Source organism: Columba livia, chromosome 4 (genome assembly GCF_036013475.1).
Source record: "Columba livia isolate bColLiv1 breed racing homer chromosome 4, bColLiv1.pat.W.v2, whole genome shotgun sequence".
NCBI classification, from domain to species: Eukaryota; Metazoa; Chordata; class Aves; order Columbiformes; family Columbidae; genus Columba; species Columba livia.
This window is the reverse complement of record NC_088605.1, coordinates 10,558,673-10,581,987: the sequence shown is the minus strand read 5'-3', so window position 1 is coordinate 10,581,987 and position 23,315 is coordinate 10,558,673. Positions and strand designations below refer to the sequence as shown.

The 23,315-nt window shown below is 41.1% G+C and overlaps 1 protein-coding gene across 1 annotated transcript in view; it reads right to left on the bottom strand.

Moving 5' to 3' along the window:
* HGFAC (HGF activator) overlaps positions 1–22,421 on the bottom strand; it is a 43,035-nt gene extending 20,614 nt beyond the window's left edge. The window contains exons 1-7 of the mRNA XM_005498445.3: positions 22,238–22,421; positions 20,614–20,668; positions 18,631–18,727; positions 12,735–12,808; positions 7,569–7,682; positions 6,385–6,516; positions 4,879–4,989 (exon numbers count right to left, since the gene is read on the bottom strand). Coding sequence (XP_005498502.1) covers positions 4,879–4,989; positions 6,385–6,516; positions 7,569–7,682; positions 12,735–12,808; positions 18,631–18,727; positions 20,614–20,668; positions 22,238–22,315 — 661 coding nt within the window. The 5' untranslated portion in view covers positions 22,316–22,421. The remainder of the gene's footprint in view (positions 1–4,878; positions 4,990–6,384; positions 6,517–7,568; positions 7,683–12,734; positions 12,809–18,630; positions 18,728–20,613; positions 20,669–22,237) is intronic.
* Positions 22,422–23,315: the final 894 nt, after the last annotated feature.

Below are 23,315 nucleotides of genomic sequence, written 5' to 3'. Positions count from 1 at the left end.
AAACAACCACTGAAAAGGTGAGTTTGCTGTCATTTTTACTTCTTTTATTACCTCAGACTCCCCCAGCTTAACCCTCAAAGATGTGGCCAAGAATTTTTTTTCTGTGTGTAATTACATATTCAGCTATTCTGTCACCTTCCTTTTCTAAAAATCTTCAACCTACTTGTGGCATACAACAACACATCTCCTTATGTAACCATAAACGTTCCACAATTAGCATTGCAACTCATACTTTCTCTAAAGTTATGGTACTCCTCTAATTCCATTACCCATAGGAAATAAAATAAAATAAAATAAAATAAAATAAAATAAAATAAAATAAAATAAAATAAAATAAAATAAAATAAAATAAAATAAAATAGGGGAAAAAAAACAAACAAACAAACTAGAAAACATAAAAGAGTTTTCAAAAATATCTTCAACAACTTCATACTTCATCATGACCAAAATGCTAACAAAAACATTATTGCTATTGAAATCTCAATCCAAATAAACCTCAAAATGTATAATCCCCTGTGCAGTCCCCCCAATACTCTTCAAACTACCATCTACTGTAACCCACGACCACAGTGACACAAATCCAAGCAGGCTTTCCATGTGTCACTTTCTCCCTCTTCACTAGTTTAATCATCAAAAATACCAAAATCTGCCACAACTCATCCATCCCACTGCTTTGCTTTGTTACATGGCTACTTTATTTTTGCAAATAGTTCCACAAGAACAGGTCCTGAGCTGCTACTGAGTCCTAATACAACAAACGAGACAGAAATAAACCCCAGCTAGCCATCAAGAACATCGTCCAACCCAATGATTAAGGTTACATAGTGTTAAGCCCCACCTCAGTTCTCCACATGTGACTACCAGCTCTTCCTCTGATCAACAGCGACACAACAAAGCCACCTACATAGACTAAATGTTTCAGGAAAAGGCTTGGCAGCTAATTAAACAGAATAAATACACCCCACCAACATACCCTCCAAAAAATCAAGAATAAACCTAAAAATACAAATGAGGCTCCCAGATTAACTCAATATCCCACACACAAAACCAGTAATAAAGCAATGGCAAGAAGGAAGTGCTTTTACACAGGAAATGGGGCAAAATATATATCAGTTTTCACATGCACTTCAGCTAACACCTACAATGTGAGTGCAATGGTGGGTTTTCAATCACAGAAACCTAAAGGCACCAATCCCTTAAAAAAAGTTCTACATCACCTTCCTTCGCCTTCCAACTCTATTCAGCATTTACATACCAATGCTTATTAGATTGAATTATCTGTCCTCTGGCCAAACAGCTACTCCTCTGTCTTTAGCTGTGTCCCTCTGTATTCACTCGACATCTCTAACATGGCTCCTATCTGTTCAAAGAAGCATAAAATAGCAAAGTAATTTTACAATTACATGTTCATAACCATTTATCATTAGTTATCACCTCCAATGAAGTTAAACACTCCTGAAGCTATATGTTTCCCAAAAATCTTCACAATTACCTTTCCACTGTCTACGCCAACTTGGGGCAGGGAAAAAATATCACCCTTACATCCCTCTTAGTTTTCACCTCTTCCTCACATTTATCACTGACAAAGGTCTGGGTCCCTTTTTCAACTTCCTCTGTACAATAAGACAACTATTGGTACTCATGGTTGGATAATTAATTCTGAATTTTCACCTAAAACCTGGATAGAGAGTTCTCTCGGCAAAAACTTTGTCTCCAAAGTGAATGCAGTTACTCTCTTAACACAAAATCCGTATTTCTAAAAATAAGTGCATATTTAAATGCAATTATTATGAATTAAACTTAATTAAAATGCATCCCTGAATAATTTTAAACAGTGTGTGTTTTCAGGTAGATTTGTTGATGATATATCTAATTTCCTTTGGAACTAAACTTCACTTAAAATTTCTGCATAAACTCTGTTAGAACACTTTTTTAAATGGCAGTTCTTTCTTTAGTACTGAAGGTTTCTTCTTTAAGGGCTAGAAAATAATGTATTACCGCAAAGAATAGAAACCTATATTAGAAACTGTCTTTTGTATTTTGATTTCCTTTGTTATAAATATCTCCTATGTTATGTTTATCACCTCCCATAAGTCAGCTCGTAATTTGCCAATAACTGCACGGCCGTTGTGATAATGGCTTGGCTATATATAGTGATTGTTTATGTAGTGCATATATATAGTGATCGTTTGCAAGAGAATGTTAAGAACAGTGAAAAGATTATTTTTGAGTTCTGACAGGGACTCTGTAGTCAAAAAGAAAAAAAAGCACAAATGGACAGTTAAATAGGTATCTGTAAAATCACAGAAGTTATGATTATTCTGTTACTCACTGTTCAAAGAGGGGAAACAAAATTATCAGGCAGTAGGTTTTAAGCTAACAATAGAAAACAGTTTCTCATCAGATCTATTTAGATTCTGGAACTTCTTGACATGGCATGCTGTGAAAGGGAAAAGCAAAAGGGGTTCTAAAGAGTTTAGACAAATTCATGGGAAACAGGTTAAGGGTCTATTAAACATGATGGTCCAGCCGTCTGCTAAGAAAATCCTCAACCAGAAGTATTTCTCAGTAATTTCCTGCTACTTACATTGCTCCCCAGTCATCCTTAATTTCTCCAGTGCTCAAATCACAGTATTATTTAGACTTGTGGTCTTACACAGGACAGCACTCCATTTATTAATATTTGTGAGTGTAACGTGAAGGTAAATTAGCTGCTTTTCCATTAGAAACATATGAAGACTGGTTATTCTTTGTAGAAGTCAAGGGCAGAAGACATCAGAGAGAACTCAAAAACATCACAGCCCAATAACATTTTGGGGTACTTACTGTTAATTAAATTGATTGGGTTTTTATTAAAAAAAATATATATATTTTTGCATCACAACCTGGGTTTAAGGTTGCTGCTATAAATGAATAATTTAGAATAAAGTACATTTTGGAGACACTGTAACTTCTGGACCAAGCATTATAACCATGAGCTGTTTTGACTAAAGGGCAACCTCACAATTCAGTCTTGTTAGACAAGGGAAAATATAAAACACAATAAAAAGGAAAACAAACAAAAAGAAAAAAAAAAGCCAGCTGTGCTCACAGCATCATATTGAAGGCTTGAAGAAAAATTACTCCAACACATATCTAAAAATCAGTTCTACGTGCTTTGAGAGCAAAAGCTCCCAGCGCTTTCATCAGAATGTCATTGCCCTCATGTGATGATCCAACCAGGTCTACAGACCCCAGCACTGATTTATTTGCATTTATTTAGAATGACTAAATCCTAGCAAAGAGGGTTTTTTCATTTCTATACTTGTTTGCAAGGCCCTGACACATAAACACAATCCTTCAGTACCCGTTTTGTGTGGGGGTGTTAGGCAGTTAAGCGCAGATGGATTATAAGCATCTAAAGCCACTTGTTTAGCAAACCAAATGTTTGCTTTATTATTTTCAAGTAATCAAAGAGCGTTTGCTTATTTCTTGTTCTAAGGTAGTCAGACAGAAACCAGTATTACAGCTCTAACACCGACAACCTGATATTTGTAATCCAGATCATACTGGGTGGATTTTTAAGCACAGTGTTGCTGCTTTGGGCAGAAGCAGCTGATAAAGACACAGGAATTTGAAAAGCAGTTTTATTTGAAGACAAGCTGCCCCTTGCCTGGAGCCATGCAGCAGAATTTACAAAGCCTGGGAAAAGCCTCCCAAAGGCAACTAAAGGACAAAAAAGCAGAGCTACAATATCACTCCTTAGGATGGCACTTAAAGAAGTCACAGGCCGATCTGACACGAGTCATTGAGTACCTGGTGGGTGAAGGTTCATGGCCAGTTCATACACGATTCAATTTGCCAATTATCTCCTGCTATTTGTTATTCCACCCGTACTGCTGGTCTCCCAAATGGATTTTTTATCCCCAGCTTGAGTAGACAGCTACACAGTTAACCACCAGAATAAAAAAAAAAGAATACCAAATACCAATTCCAGTCTTTATTGCCATGGTTTCTTTAACCCACCAGCCATTTGGACCAACTAGGTGCCCACCAGAGCTACCTGGAGTCTTGTCTTCAATTTTGATGAGCCCTGGGATTTAGGTATTGAGAAAGACATAGCCAGGGAGTTGATGGGACCACAGGTTGGTATGACTGAAGATCTATTACAATTTATGCCTAAAACCTGTTTCATTTGAAAAGTAGCTGCTGATATAACTTGAGGATTTAGCATGCAGGTAAGTTTTACAAGCAGATTTAACCCTTGCAGTGAGAAATGTTAAATCTTCTAGAGGAAAATAATATCAAAAAACTATGTAGTATCTAAAAGAAGCAACACAGAACAAACATGTAGGCACCAAAAAACAGATTTCTCTGCCCTGACTCACCAGCAAGCAAGGATTTTTAGGCAAGACATACTGGGATAAATATGCTATTAATTTAAAGTATAAGGTAATCCAAACAAGAAGTGTGCATTTTATCTTTGTCTGCTTCCCATAACAACATAGTACTAGTTAATACAGTCAGCTGCTGGATTTTGTCAGAGCGTAAATCCCCATTTTATGAGCGGACAACGTAAGATGCATGGATCTGTGGGGAAGCGTTTGCACTAGAGTACAGCTCTGCAATAGATCCTGCAAAACTGAAGCATTTACAGGCATGAGTACTTGGATTTAAAAGTTTTGTGTTTAATTTTCCATAGCGTCAAGGACACGAACAAGTATTTTCAGAATCAGAGTCTCAGTGGTGAAAAGTGTGTAATGTTTTACCCTGGAGGTATACATTAAATACTAGCTTGGTGTGACTCTTCACTTATTACAAGAAATATCTGCAAAGGCAGAATAAAACACAGAGGAAAAACTCCAAATTCTCTGCTCACTGGTAGGTTCCTTTACTTACCGATATTGCAATACTTCCCTGCATAATTTCCTTTGCAGTCACATACTATTTTCCCACTGAAGGTAACCATTTTACATTCACCACCATTCATGCAAGGATCATGAACACAACCTATAAGCAGAAACCAAATATCAAGCCAAAGGTTCAAACAGTTCAAGAGAGTAGGTCTATTTTAACCTTAGCACAGCTTCTCCATGAACATGTATGTTGTGGAAGTTCATTCTTTTTCACTCATGTCAGATCTACCCTTGATACAAATTGAAGAAAAGGAAACTATCCCAATTTCTGCCTACTGAGGTGTGTCTCATCACTTTTATTGGATAATGTCAGCCTAACTATTGAAAAATGTTATCAATGAACAATGGGCAAAATGGTGGTGGCGACCTTTATTACTAATGGTGCTGGTGACAGCATTAGCATTTCTATCTATATAGAGGGTTCTGCCAATTCCAAGTTCGTCACTGAGCTGTATTAGAATTTGTAGTAGTGTATCTAGCAGGGATCTTATATAAATATTTAGGATCTGTGACTGGGAAGTATTAAGTTCTATCAAATTTCTCAACTCTCTCATGGACTCCCAATGTCCTAGAAAGCCACCAACTCTCTCCATGTTTTAGTTTCCAGTGCTGTAAGGTGGGAATAAAAGCACCTACCTATCTCAAAGGGCTTTCATGAAGCTTACTCAGTACTGCAAACTACCTGGGAGTCTGGGCATGGTAAAAGTCAGCTGGACTGAATAACAGAATAGCCATACCAGAGCACATACATATACAGGTGAGGCATCCTGGTTTGTTTCCCACCATCTCTCCATCCAAAAGAGAGGTGCTGTGCTGACTTCATCAGATAAGAGACAACCTGCAGCCAGCTGGTCAGCTGTGTCAAACATTTGGGAGCCCCAAAACAAGGAGAAGGCTTCAAAACATAAGCATCACCCCAGCCATGAATGGGTATGTGGGGCCAAAAATCATGTGGACTTTGGGGTTGACGTAGGGCAAATAGGATCCTGGAAGTTGGTAGAGTTTATGTGCTGGCAATTCTAGAGTGAGCAAGGCTTGGGAAAAATTCCCAGAGGTGAAACAACAATGTGAAGCAATTGTAGGTGTGCAGGAGAGATAGAGGAGGGTGTGCCTCTCAGGGAGGTTACAGTTTTGGAAAAGAGCTTGTAAGGTCAGAAATTTTGCCACTTCTACTATATAATCTGTTGCATATTCTTACATGCTGCAGTTTGGGATTGCATCCTTGGTAAAGAAAACACTGAGCTATGTCCCTAAAATTCAGCTTAGTGCATATAATTGCTTCCTCAAATAAGGATGATCACAATGAGGTGATTTCCTGGGTCAGAATTACTACTTACTAATGGAAAGCTGAAGTTTTCTTTTTTGGGGAGGGTGCATGAGCTGCAAGAGCAGCATTACTGTGTATAACACATTCTGACTTTGATATCCTTACTGTCCTTTATCCCCACGCCATGCAGGCCAATATCTGTAATATAAAATAGGGCCTTACTTTTGTGTCTGACAGTCTCGCACTCAATCTGGCCATCCACGCACGTGCACTGCTCCACAGCTCCTTGTTGGACTCTTGCCCAGCTCATGCCCATATCAAAGAACTCATGGAGACTGTTGTCAAAACATTTATCTAAAAGATAGTAAAAAACAACAACAACCACCAAACAACAAAACAACAAGCAAACAAAAAACACCCAGGTTTTCTGAGGTTATTTCTTGTGAGGAATGGGACCGCAATCTGCATCATACCCTGCTCAAGACAGAGGTGGCTTTCTCCTAAAGCCCTATGAGCATGACAGCATCCACATTACTTGAGCCCTTCCTTTCAGAAATTCTTTCAGCAAACACATAAAAAATCAAATCTTTGCTATATACTTGCATCTGTCCCACTTTACTGCATCATCCACAGTTGTTGGGCTGTGCTGGAGACAGTAGAGCAACAGGACTGAAAAAGGCTTTCTCGCTTATTGTTGGGAGAGAAGCCAAGAGCTGCAGGGAACACCTTTTAGTGGTGGACTTGGTGGTGTTAGGTTAATTGTTGGACTCAATGGTCCTGAGGGTCTTTTCCAACCTAGATGATTCTGTGAAAAGCCTTCACAAAACAACAGCAAGCACAACTGAAAACCTTCGACTTAAAAGCCTAATTCCTTGCTTGACATGCAGTAAATTGGGAGTAACACCACCATAAAACTGGAAAAATAACCCAAGAAAAGCCTTTTGGCCTGACTCTCCTCCTTTGAAAATGACTACCCTGAAAGTGAAGTAGCTGCCCTGGTGCAAAGCTGACTTTGCAGGAAAAGTCGTAATGGAGCCCTGTATGCATATACATAAGGAATAAGGCATCACTGGAAATTTTGTTGCTTTTTCATGTCTCCCTGCCATACCTACTAGATGATATTATTAATAGTTTCTAACCACATAAGGGATATTTAAATCTTAAAAACAGCATAGGGAGAGGAAGAGGCTCTTTGTGTGTTATATCTCTATAATTGTACTAATTTCAGCTGCCCTGTCAGGAATGGATTGTCTGTCATAACCATCTGGAAATCCGCCTACACAAACATTCATGCTGCAGGGGTCTCTCCCATCACAACAGCACTACCTTTTCATTAATCAAACATTAATGAGATCTACTTACTGCTTGTATTTCATGTTGTAACATTCACGGAAGAAGATACTTACTCATCTGACAGGCCTCGCCCGTGAATTCCTCGGGACAGGTACAGTGGTACATCCTATGGCCATGAGCAAGAGAACAGGTCCCTCCATTCTGGCAAGGGTTGTTTGCACAGTGATCTAGACCATGTAAGAAGCTGTTGTTAACAGGTGCCAGACAAGCCATGTTTTGTTGTGTTAGGTGTCATTTTGGCTACATGAACCATTTTCGTTCAATACCCGCCTATTAATCTAAAACAATGTTTATCCAACCAATTTACATTGGGTTTGTTTCCAGCTGTACAGCTACATTTATCCAGCTTTTAAAAACCGTATAGAGTAACTTGTCCAAAGGTGGTAGGTCCAGGCACGGGTGAAGTTGCCAGAGCTGTGGTGAGGAAGAAGATGGGACAAATGCCCACAAGATGGAGCTGTGCCTTTACACTGGGGAGGGAAAGCTGCAGCAATGCCTCTGCCAGGGTTACTGCCCTGCACACCTCGCCTTCCAACATCAGTGACTGGATCTGTGCTTCTCTCTTTCCAGTTACACCAAGGACAATCCTCGACAGAAGAATTTGCTGTGGATTTTTGGGTTATGTCTAAAACGAATGGATACGTGGAAGAAAGGAAAACAAATTAAAGCAGAATGAGGGCACATCCCAGTAAATCAGGCCAAGCAAGATTAAACTGGACCAGTCTAATGTATCTCTGTTTTTTAAGGAATTTTCTGAATCATGGGAGGAGAAGAAGAGGAAAGAGAGAGAAGAAGAGGAGAAAGAAGAAGAGGAGAAAGAAGAAGAGGAGAAAGAAGAAGAGGAGAAAGAAGAAGAGGAGAAAGAAGAAGAGGAGAAAGAAGAAGAGGAGAAAGAAGAAGAGGAGAAAGAAGAAGAGGAGAAAGAAGAAGAGAAGAAAGAAGAAGAGGAGAAAGAAGAAGAGGAGAAAGAAGAAGAGGAGAAAGAAGAAGAGGAGAAAGAAGAAGAGGAGAAAGAAGAAGAGGAGAAAGAAGAAGAGGAGAAAGAAGAAGAGGAGAAAGAAGAAGAGGAGAAAGAAGAAGAGGAGAAAGAAGAAGAGGAGAAAGAAGAAGAGGAGAAAGAAGAAGAAGGAGAAGAAGGAAAAGAAGGAGAGGGAGAGGGTTTGCCAGTGCAACCCTCTAACTCCTACAATGGAATCTTTACTTGGCAACGCGCAATGCAAAAGTTGTCAGAGTCTTGCTGGCCATCCGACATTCCTGATTTCAGGCAGTGTTAAGGAGTAGATCTCCACTGAAGTCAACCAACATCACATTTTACACCCTCTACAGAGCTGGCCCAGCAACTTGTCTGCATTCAAATTCTCCCTTTCAATGCTAGTCAGACTCCTCAAGGGCAACTGTAGAGTTACTGAATCCAGGTGCTAGAGTGTGTGGTCCTAAGCATGGGATGCAACATATAGAAACACAGACACATACATATAGAACTGAAGCAAAGCACAAAAGGTATATCCTGAACTTTGCTACAGCAGCGTAAATATGAAGGTTCCCCTGCATAGATCAAAATATTTACTTCAGAAGAGAGTGATGTAATTGAGATCAGATAGCAGGCCTGGGTGTATTCACTGGTAGTTTCACTCCAGGATAACATCAAGGGAAAGCAAGTAAAGGCAGCAATGTTTCTACTGTTATTGCAGTTTGATAGTTATGAAACTTTTAGTGATGTAATGTTTCCTCAAAGGAAAGTCCTGTATTTCCTATCCCCATCACATCTAAACCATAACTTTATCTCTAGACCATTTTCTGGTACAGTAGTGCTCAAGTAATTTATTGAGTACACTCATTAAATCTGCAAGAGTACTTCCAGGCCTCCATTTTTTTTTCCCTTACTGCATCCCACCCATCTCTCCAGCTTGACTTCCCCAGGGTATTCTGCATCCCTATCCACCCCCCCTGAAGACCAGGAACAACTTCTACTCATAAGCACATGGGCATTCCACATCTCCCTGTAAAGAATCCTGCCCACCATTAATTATCCATTAACTGGGAAGTGCCAAGTCCCTCCCTGCTCCGCTGGTGTCTAAAGCCACCCAGCAGTATCTCCCCACCCTCATGGGTAAAATACTCCATGAATGCTTGCATTCTTCTTGACTTCAGGTTCATCTCTGAGGCTCTGCTGAAAGAGCAGTAGAATTGTGTTGCCTTTCTACCCGTATCTTCTCACAAAAACTTTCTGTTTCTGTCACCCACTTTTCCCAGAACAGGGACTGCTCTTCCCCAGAGTGCCTCTTGGGGTGATGCCTCTTCCTCCTGCCTGCACAGCCCACACTACCCCACTTCTTCTTTCCATATCAGTCCAAACATCTCTTAAAAAACACACTGTCTGCTACTTTTCTCCCAAGTCTGTGGTTTTGGCCATTTGTCCAAGGTTTCCAGACATTCAGAGCAGTAGTCCTAACACACTGCCCAAGATCTGGAAGTCCCACACATAGTGTCGTTGAACTTTTATGCATATAAATGTAAATATATGTGAACTATATGTTCACTGCCCAGTTGGCCCATATGTGTGAAGGGGTCACATCGGGCAGATACTACACACAATCTCCACAGAGATCTCCTGGGCAGGAGTGGAGGATCCTGTGGAAATCTGAAGGTAGCAATAAAGCTCCTGTGGATTTCAGGAGGGGTTTGAACAAGCACCTTGGGTGTTATTATGGAGAGCTCTGGCTCTGTACAGTGCAGTACTAACATCTCCCTCCAGCAAAGCCTTCATACCTGAGCTTCACTTCATCCTGAAAATAAACACTCTTTGATTAAACTTTCTGTTGAAGTCAGCAGATGTACTTTTCTGGATCAATGCCTCCAACACTTGCTTAACACTAAGTTGTAAGCAGCTCCAATGGTTTCAGGTCAACTCCCCAGGTACACATGGTATTCTTGGCCTGGAGTGAACTCATGCTTCAGCCTTTGCTTTCAACCAGCTCCTTCCCCATCCCAGTTCATAGATTCCTCACACTGTCTCATGGCCAAAGGATACACTCTCTCCCCAAAAATTCTTTTTTTTTCTTGTTTTACAAGTGTCTATAAAGTGGTTGAGATTCCCCCAAATGTTTAATATTTTGGTGGGGGTTTTTTCCCAACAAAATTGTATATTTTTCCATACTTTAAAGATCAACATGATTCAGTTTGACTGCTTCTTTCTTCCTAACTATCTTCCCCAGGAGCAAACTTTCCTCCCATTTGCTTGAAATTCCCTTCAGCCACTATGCCACTCCTTCCTTTCAACCACACAATAAAACTTTTCTCTTTAAGCTGTGGCTGGTTGATCTGTTAAACATTTTCCCAAGTACAAACACTTGCTGCTTAAAAACTAAGTAGACTTATGTTTATAAATAAATGAACAGCTAAAGACATTTTAGTTTAATTTTACACAACTCCTAATGCTTTCAGAAATACTTTACTTTGCAATAGCCAGCAGTGATCTCTTCCAGCTACCCATCCTGTTTTCTGTTTCCTTTCCTCTCTCACACATATATCTCTTTATTTTTCTGCAAAAAAAGCAGCCAGAGCAAGCCCTCTCTGGCATTAGGATATATCGACAGTGATATCCCTCCTCAAGGGGCAGGCAGACAAGGGGCTTTCTTGTTGTAAACCATCCTATCCAACACTGTGGTGGGTAACAGGCAAAAATGAGCCAGCAAGCCCCAAAACAGTCAGTGTTTCAACAGCGGATTAAAGCAGTCACGAGCTACAGCTTCCAACATTTTAAGCTTTGGGAGGGCACTCATGAATAAGTGCGTGCAGCCTTCATAACTTGACTCTTGTAAACATGAACTGTCTATAAAGTCTATGTTCATGCCTGACATACTTGCATTACAAAGGTACATGCATTGCTGCTTGGGGGTTTGGGGGTTAGGTCATTTGTCTCTGATCTCCTGTTAATCTGTTTTAAAACCAGGCTGGAAAAGAATTTAAAGTTGTTAAGTTTAAAAGGATGATGCTGTATACTGCATAATTTTAGACTGTCAGTGTGATTCAGCTAACACTGGCTTTTCAAGTGCTCTGGTAGACTGCAATCAGCTTGGCGATGAGACTCCTGACAGAGAATTCCCTGCTAGGGGATGGTGGAAAACGAGTTTCTCTTTCATTTGAAAGTGGGAAGCAAACATCTAAGGGCATCTGGTCATATCCTGCAGACTAAACAAGACAGATCACACTTGAAAGTATTGCAAAGGAGAAAAGGGGAAGATGATCAACATCTTGGTGCAGATCCAAAAAAAAACTCAGAGGCATCAAGTCAGATCAGTGAAACACCTGATTTTTCAATGCTGGTCTGTCGCTGTATAAATTGAGAATTAGATACATATGTTCCTTATAAAATGAGATCCTCCGGCATCCAGCTGATGAAACGTGGAGCTGAGGAGAGAGAGATAATCAAGGTCCAACCATCGAGGTAGTACTGGGGAGAGGGATGCATGCTCCCCACTGAACTGCCTGTGACATGGTGCTTTCACCCAGTGTGTCAATTAAAAGTGATTTATATAGAAAGGAGAGTTTGCCACAGACCTTGGCTTCCCGTTTTAGACAGACTTTCACAATGAGGTAGTTGTAGCAGTGGTGAGCTGTGATCCACACAAAGCAGTAGTACTGCTCAGCTAAGTAACCCTTTCTTTGTCCCCTAATACTCCTACAAGAGTGTGTCCTCTTGTCTTTTCTGACACAGCCCAATTCCCAAGGAAGTCAGGTTTTGAAGGCCTGACTTTTAGCCTGAGGTATTGAGGAAGGACAGCTGTAAGTGATGGCCATGTGCTGTACAGCATTGTAAAATGTTTCTGTACCTTCTAAAAAAATTAACTGGTCAAAAAGACAGAAAATGTAGCTGATTAAATGAGGAGAAAACTCGAAGGCACATCCAAGCCACAAGGGAGAAGAAGGCAAATGCCTCTGTGCCCTTGGCTCCAGCAGGAGTTCAGATTTCCATGTTGGCGTTATCATAATTCTTCTCCATGGCTTCAAATTAGTCAACAGAGAGTGAATTAAAGACTGTGTGATATTCGCAGTCTAATGCTGTGATTATAGAGAGCCACAGAGAGATCCCAGAAACAGCTAATGTGAAGGCTGGTTCTGTGTACACCAAGTAGCACTGAAGGCACCGTCCTTCCTCAGTGCAAGTGGCAAAGGAGGAGCCAAGTACCTGAAGCAACTCAGCAGTGGCCCAACCTTACCTGAGTGGTCTTTAGGCAAGGAAGCGCAATGTCCCCATCTCCTGTCCCGGTCGTAGTTATGTGTTGTTGAGCACCTGAAAAGAATTAAACATGCAGTTTAGTGCAGGTTTAAACAACCTGGATGTTTGCAGTGAAACAATATGGCCTTCACTCTTTGGTAACATGGATTTTTATTTTTTTTCCTAACTAGTGTGTATTTCATTCAAACTCTCTTAACACCAGAGAAAAAATATGCTTTCTTTTGTTAAAGATGCTCTACTGCATTTCTCTCAAAATAAATATAGATTAAGAATGAGATGTGGAAGTAGGATCTGAGATCTCCAACAAATACTCCACAAAAACCCAACTTTCTTTCTATTTTTAAGATTAGAAAATGAAAGGCGTAAATAAAAACCAAAACCAAAGCAAATAAATTATGTCTCCTTTATAATTACAAAACATGCAAAACAGAACCCAACCCACTTTTTATGCCTGTCAGTTATTTTAATAATCTGTGGAGGCAGGAGACTGTCCACAGAGGGAATTTTTCCTGGCTTTTAGTGGCAAACCTATTTTGCACTCAGTTCCCTTAAAGCATTTCTATTTTTTAACATGACAGATGAAATGAGGAAATTGCTAACATGGGGGTGATTTCCAAACACACAGATAAAACCTCTCTATTTTGCAGAGCAGCAGGCTGAATCCTGCACACCATACCACCTGTGGGAATCCTACTGAGACCAACTTTGACAACTGTTTTATCCACACATTTCCCTACCCTCATCGGTCTGTTATCTCCAAGGCTTACAGCATACCAAGGAGCATTAAGCTACCATTCTCTATTTGCAGAGGTAGACAGATGCTTCCCCAAGGCCACACAGGGAGTGTGTGACTGAAGCAAGGTTGAACCTTGGAGGTCCATGTCCTATCCCAACACACCATCCACCAAAACATCCTCCCTAACCAGCTCTTATGCAGCATAATAAGTATCAGCTGCCTCTACACAGGAAAATGGGTGGTCATATGGCATTGGAAGAAATGGAAGTTTGCTTTATTGAATGAGCTTGATAATCTATATTATGCATGTTTTTATCATACCTTGAACAGTTGTGTTATCAGATATTTTTCTACCCCAAGAAGTCACAAGTTAGATTGAAATGTTATTGTAGAGCATGTCTACCATTTTAACTGCCCTATTTTGCTTCTTAATTAGATGCTATGTGGTATTTAAAATGCTTTCATTCCTGTGGAGCATTTGAATAGGCCATGCATATTAAGTTTTGTGACCTCAATTATATAAGGAGCACAAAAAGAAAGGTGCTTGGTAGTCTAGTGCAGATTAACTTGACATGATCTGAAAGAGGCTGCTTTCTCACAGGCATTAAGGCCTGTGAGGCTGCTGGGAGTTAATGGAGATTTCTTTGTGCTCCTTCGGTAGGAAGTAGATCGTGGATTTTTAAAGGATGGTCAAATACTCATGAGAATTAAGGTGAGGAGTAACTTGAAAATGGTTCTCAGCAGTGCAGTGTTTGTGCCATTGTTGGCAAAACCATCTCTGGCTGAACACTTCATCTGTGCCGGCCATGATGGGGAAGAAGAATCCAAATTTTTCTGACTGACTTAATGATTGTTTCAGCAGAGCGACATTACACTGAACAGCATGGGAGAAGCAAACAGAAAGGGCTCCATATACATCTAAAGAATTCAGGCAAACTCTGATCATTAGGGGGAAAAAACTTATTTATATGCAAATTAACAGTCTCTGGAGTTTGTCCAGCAGCAGCCAAGTTGTAAGCAAATGAAGAATTCAATTTTTCCCCTCTTAAATGTCTCTTTTGCAATCAGAGACCCCGACAGAGACTTCTTGCACCAGCTTTCCACAACTTTCTGGTCCTCCCACCCAGTGGTCTTCACAACCAGCCCCCTCCTTCCCTATCTCCTCACGGTGACTACGAGGAGGCCGGTCCTCCCCTGCGATGCCTCCTCAGTGTCAACTTCTTGCACATTCACATAATTCTTTTATATTTTCTGTCACGTATCTCTCACTGTCTGGGAGAAGCTCAGCACATTCTCAAAGCTATTTAACTAATCTCCCTCTTTTTAAAATCTCTTCTTTGCTGGGAGGCTTACCAAAAACTTGATGACATATCAGTCTCATGGGATGTTACCTCCAGCAGCCAGACCAACCAAACAGGCTTATTATTCCTTGCTGTTACTTGTAAATGGGCCTACTCCCTAAATTTATGAGGTAATGCCTTTACATTAGCCTGTCACATCAAATTTTCAATAAAAAAGTGAAAATTTAAGCACACGAATACTGAATTAATTACACCAGAGAAGTCCACTTCGAGGAACTGATTTAAACAACATTTTTAAATGTGTGGTATTATAAAAAACATTGAAATGGACAGGAAAAATGGTGTATCACAGATGAGGCCTAACTGGTAGGAAGGATAAATGGAAAGCCACTTATGCATGAGGAGCATTTTGGGAGCTTTAATAAGACGACATTCTGGAAAGCAAGTAAAGCCACAGGCCAGAGCCAGACTGGTGGAAGCAAAGAGCTCCACCATCACATCTGCTCTTGTCACCGTGTTCAAGGCCTGGAAGTTCCCTCAGACTTCTTAGGTGCTGTCCTGACCAAGAGCGATGGCCAGACTTTGCCTGACAACACCAAAGCAGACACCATCAGCAGTAGCGAGCTCCAGAGCCTGATGCTTCTATCTCCTGGCTCACCCCACATGTCCTCCTTTCCAGGACTGCAATAAACTTTCCAGCTTGTAATCCAGCTAGCCCAAAATAAACCCTTCTCTGCAGTGTTTCCAGTCTGTGGTAAAGTATCAAATCCTACTGTTTCCAGAGAAGAGGATAAGACCATGCCCTTCCTATACAGACCTAAGCCCACCCCTCCTTGCAACCTGGCACAATGGGAACCCACACATCCACTACTTGAGCACAGGACAAGGCTTCTCCAGGGTGTATATCAACACCTTCCCAGTCACAGCTAAAATTTGAGCCCAAATCTCCTCCAGCCATTCCCCTTGAGCAGGATCTCAAGGGAACCCATCCCACCATGGGACACAGGGGCAGGGCACTGGCAGCATCCCTGCAGTCACAGCTTGGTCGCAATTCAGACCAGCCTCCCCATTTGCTCTCACGGGTGTTTGTTGCACCCCCATTTTCTCTGTCCCTACACTGTTTTGTCTTTCTGGAGGTATCAATGATCTTTAGCAACAGTTCCAGCTAATTTTTTCTCTTCAACACAAAAGGCAAATTTACATGACATCCTTGTACCTGGTAAGAGGCCTCTAAATAGTAATTTATCTGTGAAAACAGCTTATAATTAAAGGGAAATTCAATACCAGATACTGTTAAAGGAAGATTGTTATTTGACTACTGCAATTATTTTGTATTGTTTCCTGTGTTTTTGATAAATATTTATAAAGACATAACTTGTTTGTTGCTCTCAGAGTAAGTAGTAAGAGGTTTCTGTGCTCAGGACTCTGATGTATGTTGAAGCATTTGATGTTACAAATGGACAAGGTCATGTTTGGTTGACTTCCACATTTAGCCTTTTCAATCAACACAGTAGCTTTCATATATGAGATATCCAGCTTTGTATTAAGATAGAGACTGCTCTTAAATGCTTTCTGTAGGAGGACTATCTTTTTATTTAACTTAATGTTATGGTCTATCATACAATATCTGTGTTGTATGTAGTATGGGAAAACATATAACAACATTAAAGCAAATCGGAGCAGGCTTTGGCACACACTAGAGTCCTGCCCATGATCTTGTCTTAAAGTATGATTTGAGGACTAAGGACATGGACTCATCAAGTGCATAATCCAGCACTCTCTTGGCCTAGGCTCCTTGCATTTGTCCCCAAAGTTGCAGGTTACATCCAACCTCCCATCATCTCCATTGTTACTAGCAGCTCGCAGTCAGGCAGGGAGGAAGGACACAAGCCTTGCCCTCACCTGGTTCTTGCTGGGTCCCCTGGGATCAGTTATTCAGCATCAGTCCAGCCTGGGCTAGGCTCAAGTCACACAAGAACGCACAGAGCAGGTTTCCCCACTGCTTCTCGTGGCTCTTTTCCCAGCACCTCTGTGTCTGAAGTCACACATTGTGTTGCTTTTAGCTTATGAAAGAACAGTGAAGACCGACCAGAAGGTCAGCCATGAGGTGAAATGGCCTGTCGAATCTGAACAGCTCCATGTGTCTTCCTCCTCATCTCCCTGCTTGTAAACTACTTTTAAAAATTTGGAACCATAAGAGCAAGTTGTCCAAGGTCAGCTCTAAAGTGTGCTCTAACCTTGGATCCCATCCATTCATGGGGTTTTCCATTTCTGTAGCCTGACTGAAAACAAATACACAGAGTTACATGATCCATCTTAAGCATTGTATGAAATTAAGTGGGCATAAAGGCCAAACTCATTGTGGCTACAGTTCATCAAAGACTGTGTTCAAACTCAAAAATTATTCCAGTTCCCTTACTTGAGATATTCTTGAATTCTTGTTTCCTTGAGGCTTTTTTTTTTCCTATCTGGATTGTATCTATGGGTGTTGGGGCAATTCAGAAGTAGTCTCCTAGCCTGAAGCTCTGTGTCTATTTGTGTGAGAAGGTATGTGTTGTGTTTACGTTGCATGAGCGCTTACACTTAGATATGCTGTCAGAAAGATCACAGAATCACAGAATGTCAGGGATTGGAAGGGATCTCGAAAGATCATCCAGTCCAATCCCCCTGCCGGAGCGGGAACACCAGATGAGGTTACACAGGAAGGTGTCCAGGCAGGTTTTGAATGTCTCCAGAGTAGGAGACTCCACAACCCCCTGGGCAGCCTGTTCCAGTGTCTGTCACCCTCACTGAGAAGAAGTTTCTTCTCAAATTTAAGTGGAACCTTTTGTGTTCCAGTTTGAACCCATTACCCCTTGTCCTATCAAGATTATACAGATCATGAGAAAATTAGTCAGCCTAGTGTAAAAAAAAAATCAAAATTCTGCCTGGTATGGGTGAGTAAAATAAAATCTGTTATCTACACCCTGAAAACATGCAAGTATGTGCCTTTCACATAGCTCATCTGTGCATACATTACTGGTACTCATATATTCCCTGCTTTATTGCTTTTGACTTCTGTTAATATGCACATATGAGATAGGTTTGCCTACAAAGTTAGTGTTATTTATTCAGCTCTTGATGCAGTAGGGTTTCCACCTGACTGCCCCTACCTCAAAATTAATAATGAATGCCTCAACAACTTCCACATATGTCAAAAAATAACCTTTGCCCAAAATAAGGAGACCTGTACTTAAACACACTAGTAGAATAAATCATTACCGCACAAACAGGTGCAATACTTCACCTCTTACTACTGCACTGTCCAAAAAGGGCCTGGTGCCAATCTGGATAGAAATTAGAGACATGGAGAAGGAGAAAAACAAACAAACAAAACCAACACTTTCCACTGTCCTCAGAAATCGTATGTTCTCTGCTGCAGTTCAAGTATGACCCACACAAATCAAACAGTTCCTTAACGGAGTGTCGTCTCTTACAGGTGTCTGTATCTCTCTTTTCTCCCTCAGCAGAAGGTTTCTATGAGGTCATCCCATCAGTCCCCCCCTTTCTGCGCAAGCTCTGGCCACTCCTGTAAGTCGGAATTCCAATAAGAAGGCCAAGGAGGAAACATTTCTGCAGTTCTTGTGTTTTTTGTGGTCCTGGAGACCCCACACCTGGGCTCCCTCTCCTCTGAGCACAAGTCTTAATCTGAGGTCATGACTACAAGCAGGAGAACTGCGTGGGTCTCCTTGGATACGATATCAAGCCCAAGTTAACAATTCTAAAAACAAGGTTAAAGCACTAAAAGGATGACATTTTCATTTCATGGCTTTTTTCATTTATGAGCACTGTTAACTTACCATTTCTTTCGGGAAAATAAATTTGATAAACACGAGTGATAAAACCTTCCACCATACCGGAAAGGAAATCTGCATAAATTTCCATCTTCTGTAAACACTGAAATACAAGAATAAAGAGCTCATCATGTAGCTGAAATCCAACTCACAGGTAAATGCATTATATGTTATTGTATGAAATTATGAAGATAGATAGGTTTTTCAGCTTGACTCTATGTCTCTGTAACTTACAATGCATAAAAGAGGCTTATAATCCTATGTAATGACTGAATCAACAAAGTTTAATGGGCTGTGTGGTAGAATAAAGATCTCGGATGGCTTCAGCTCAAAATATATTGCAATTTCTGGTACAGCAAATGCCAATTATATTCATTAATTGAAATTATAATTTCTAATTATGTAGTATTATAATAGCATATTAAATTGATTTCTGAAGTAGTATCCTTTCAGGCTCCATATCACGTCATAACATCTGTTTAAAACAATTAAGCCACCAGATAGCACAAGCTGAAATAGAAACAGTCAGAAGAAAGGAGGTTATAAAGACTGGTGGAAATTACAAATAATTTTGATCGTAACACCTTCCCTTTGGGATAAGCAGATTCCTTGCAAATGGGGAGAAATTGATGGGACTGGCAAGTTTATGTTTGCCACATCAGTGATGGGAGTCTAAGGAAGGGTGGTGGGAGTCTAAGGAAGGCTAGTGGGAGCCTAAGGAGGGCTAGTGGGAGCCTAAGGAGGGCTAGTGGGAGCCTAAGGAGGGCTAGTGGGAGTCTAGCAGAAAAAAATCCTCCAAGGTTAGTCTTGGAATGAAGGAAACCAAAAATAATAAGAAAAAAAAAAAAATAAAAAGGGGGGCCAGGATGGGGGCAGGAAACCACAACCACAAAACCTATCAGAGCTTATTTAACCACTACACTAAAAGCAATCAGTTTTGAGAGCTGGGAGTGTGAACTGGAAGCCAACCACTGCCATAGGAGAGCAATGGGGTGCACAGCACATTTCCATTTCTCAGTGAGGATGTACTATGGCTCATTGTCCTGAGCTTACCCCTCCCATGATGGCTGGGGCTCCTGCACACCCTTGTGACATCTGTTAACCCTCACAAGCCCAGACTCATCATTCCAAATAGCTGCTGAGGCCAGTCATTAACACTGTGGAAAAAATAACCTGTCCCTGTGGTCCTAGCCTTTCAATCTGCACTAACTGTCCCCTTATCTGTCAATGTGAAATAGCTACTGCTAGCTCTTCTGCTATCCTTTTTTCAAGTCTGATTTTCATTGTCTGAAGTAACTGGGCAAATGTTCAGATATTTACCTTCTCTGATACCTCCCACTGTAAGCAGTTGGGAAAGTTGTGAAAATACATCCATTCAGAAGATGTATTACATCCCAAAGGCCACCAAATTTTGTTGTTCTAAGCTATAAAGGCACAACTGATGGCCCAATTCATGTTATCCCTAACAGCAAAAACACAGGACAACAAAAGCTATAAAAATGGAAGTCTGCAATGTCTGTGAACAGACAGGATGATGGTTTAGGTCCCACCAAAACAAATGCAACCCAGCAAATTGCATGAGACTCAAACTCTTCTGCCACAGAGCAATCAAAGGCCATAGCAGACATTGAACCTATATATACAAATAGCTTATGTACTTTAAAGTCAGAGGGCAGATGTAGCTCTGATTAAAATGGAGTTGCATATCTTCAGCAGCACTATGTTGTGAGTAAATATAAGCCACACCAGCTCAGACAAACTAAAACCCCATCATCATCTTCCCATTAATCCACACCTGAAGGAAAATAACCTGAGATTCCTGAGCTAATCCCAAATTCCCCTCTACATAAAAATTAATATTGGCACAACCATTCCATAATCCTTATTCATGTTGAAACAAAGACAGGCTTACTACTGACTCGCACAGCATGAATACAGACAGGCAGATCATTCTTACTGTCATTAAACCTACTGGAATTGACTTTGTACCTTGTGGGCGAGTGAACTCATGTTTTGAGCCTCTTCCTGCCCCAGATTTGTGGTGCTACAACAAGAAAAAGAGAATGTGGATTGGAGTCACAAATTCACTGTGGGAACCATCCTATAGAGACAAATGTACTTTCCAGGGTGCCCTGAAATTGTGTTTCTCCCAGTGCTTCTGCAAAGATCTCATTATTTGTGTGCGATTTTTGCTAGGACACAGTCTGGAGAGAGTAGATAAACACTGGCTTGTGAAATGTCTTTATTAAGTGAGGAAAAGCCAGCACAGTACAAAAAAGGCTGAAGCTCTGCTCTATTATTTACTTCTATTGCCAAGGAACATATCTCCTATTTCTCTGGGAAGAAACCATATATGCATACTGGGGCCAGTTCAAAGTTACAAATGATATCCTAGCACTTGACTTTTCCTGCCATTTAGCTGTATCCCCCAGGGCATTAGTTAAAAAAAACAACCCCTACTTTATCTGGGTCCACCGATCAGCAAGCAAAGACCACCGTCTGACCTGATTTTAAGTCATAGGAAATAACACAAAATGATAATACACATAAAGTGCTGTTGCCACCAAAGGTGCTGACTTTAGCTGAATTATAGCAGAATAAAAATATCACAAAAGCAGTCAGGGAAGCAGCACATCATGGATGTAGAACTGGATAGACGACATAACAAGTAATGGATAAGACAAAGTTGTTGTTAAATGTATAGGAAGGGTTTGAACAGCTCCAAGAAAGAAGCAGTTTTTGCAGTCCACGCAGACTCTGCCAGCACTGAGCTGTCTCCAACAGCTTCAGCCAGGGCTGAACTTCTCCTGGACACTGGGAATATTCCTCTCTGCTCCCACCTGCATTGTCTAAGGAGCTACTTGTGTACTTCACTTTGATAACTAGGATCGCTTAAGTATATTTGAGCTGGTTTTAACCTAGCTAGTGAAATAAGGTTAATCATAAAGCTACACAACTGAGGGTCCAGGATATTGGTTGCTCTGCTAGTCCATGATGTATGCCAGGCCATGACTGGGTTTAAGCAAACTAGCAAAGTCAAATTGTCAACAGCCATGCTCAGCAGCGCTGCAGCTGCTGTGTAGACTTATCCCCACCCCCCAAAAAAACAAAACAAAACAACAAAAACTACAAAACACAAAGCACATGATGAAAATGCTGAAGGCCATGGCATGAAAACAGGGGGAAGTTTGAGAAGAAGGAGATGGTTACCTAAGCTGGCCTGTTCAGTTACCAGGTAGCAGTAATGCCTGACAGGGTAGCACTCTATGCTACTGTAGGTACCTGCTTGTGTCAACACATTTCTGAGATGCATTTTCAAAGTATTTCAGTTTTTGTTGTCCTTCCTCCCCTCTCTTTCTTTCTCCCTAGCAGGGCATGGATGTAAGCAATTTCTTTGAATTAAGATACATATGGAACCAAGTGTCCTACAGGTCCCCCACTCAGTCAGCACTGCTGTGAGGCTTCACCTAGCAAATTCCTTTTGTTTTTCATTTGAAGCGCTCTTCCTTTCAGTCTAGTCTTCGGCTTCACTCATCCAACCCCCAAGGCAACATTGGCCTGCCAGCCAGCACACAGATGATCCACCACTCCAACACAGAAGAATCAGACTTACCATCCTTGCACAGTCACTGCTCAGAGTCAGAGCCAAGACAACAGCAAAAGGAGCACAGACTTTCATCTTTGCTCTCATCTCACAAAGGTTTTTCCTCGCAGAGGGAAACTTCCAGGGCTTGGCTGAAATAGGAGGGTGAATCAGCAACGAGCTTTCGCAAGGGACTGTGATTTACTTGACTTTAGGGTATTTTAGTTTTCTAAGTAAGCACAGCTGCTATCATTGTTAATCATTAATGTCTTTGTGGGTTGATGGTAATTCCAGGTAGCGAGATACTCTCCCAAAACCACAGGGAGTGAAGAGTTTACAAAGTGCTTGACCCTCAGAGATGACCACTGGTGTACTCCACAAGCGTTTAAGAGCACCTCCAGAGGAGTCGATCGAATGTTGTCTATGATCAGAGATTATTTACATTCAACATGTTTCCCACTTCTTTCCCTTCAGGAGCTAGTTAAATCATGGCATAGCAATAACAAGGATCTCCAAGCAATCCCACTCAGGAGATGACATTACATTGCAAAATATGGACCAGATCAATGCTGATATCAGACACATGAATTACTCATTAACAGATGGTTACCTGCCCAGCCATGACTTACAATAGCAGCCTTTCAGCAACAGATTGGGAAAATTAAAGAGAAAGGAAATAGCCGTTAATCTGACAAAACATTTAATGTACCAAAAACTCCGTTCTGCAGCCGCCTGAGCAAAGCCATCTCTGTCTTACGAGTGCTTGGCTGAGACAACTGCACTGCAGAAGCATTTCTGACAGGACTGCAGAGGGTATTGCTAAAACTGAGATTTCACCAGTGGAGTGTGTTTGAGCCCCACCTCACGTCACAACCAGAATCCACAGGTTTGGCTGGTACAAGTGTGCCTGTGCTTGAGGCTTTTGCCAGCCATGTCCTGTCAGTCAGGGACCGCACCTCTTCACACCCAAAATCCCCAGAGCCAGAAAGAATATCATAGTCCTTGCTTAACTTGTGCTCTACCCTTTGAAGTTTTACCAGCACAGCTATGGAAGGGATTTAATTTTTTGCTGTTGTTTTTAACCCAAGAACACCGGAGCAGTAGGGTC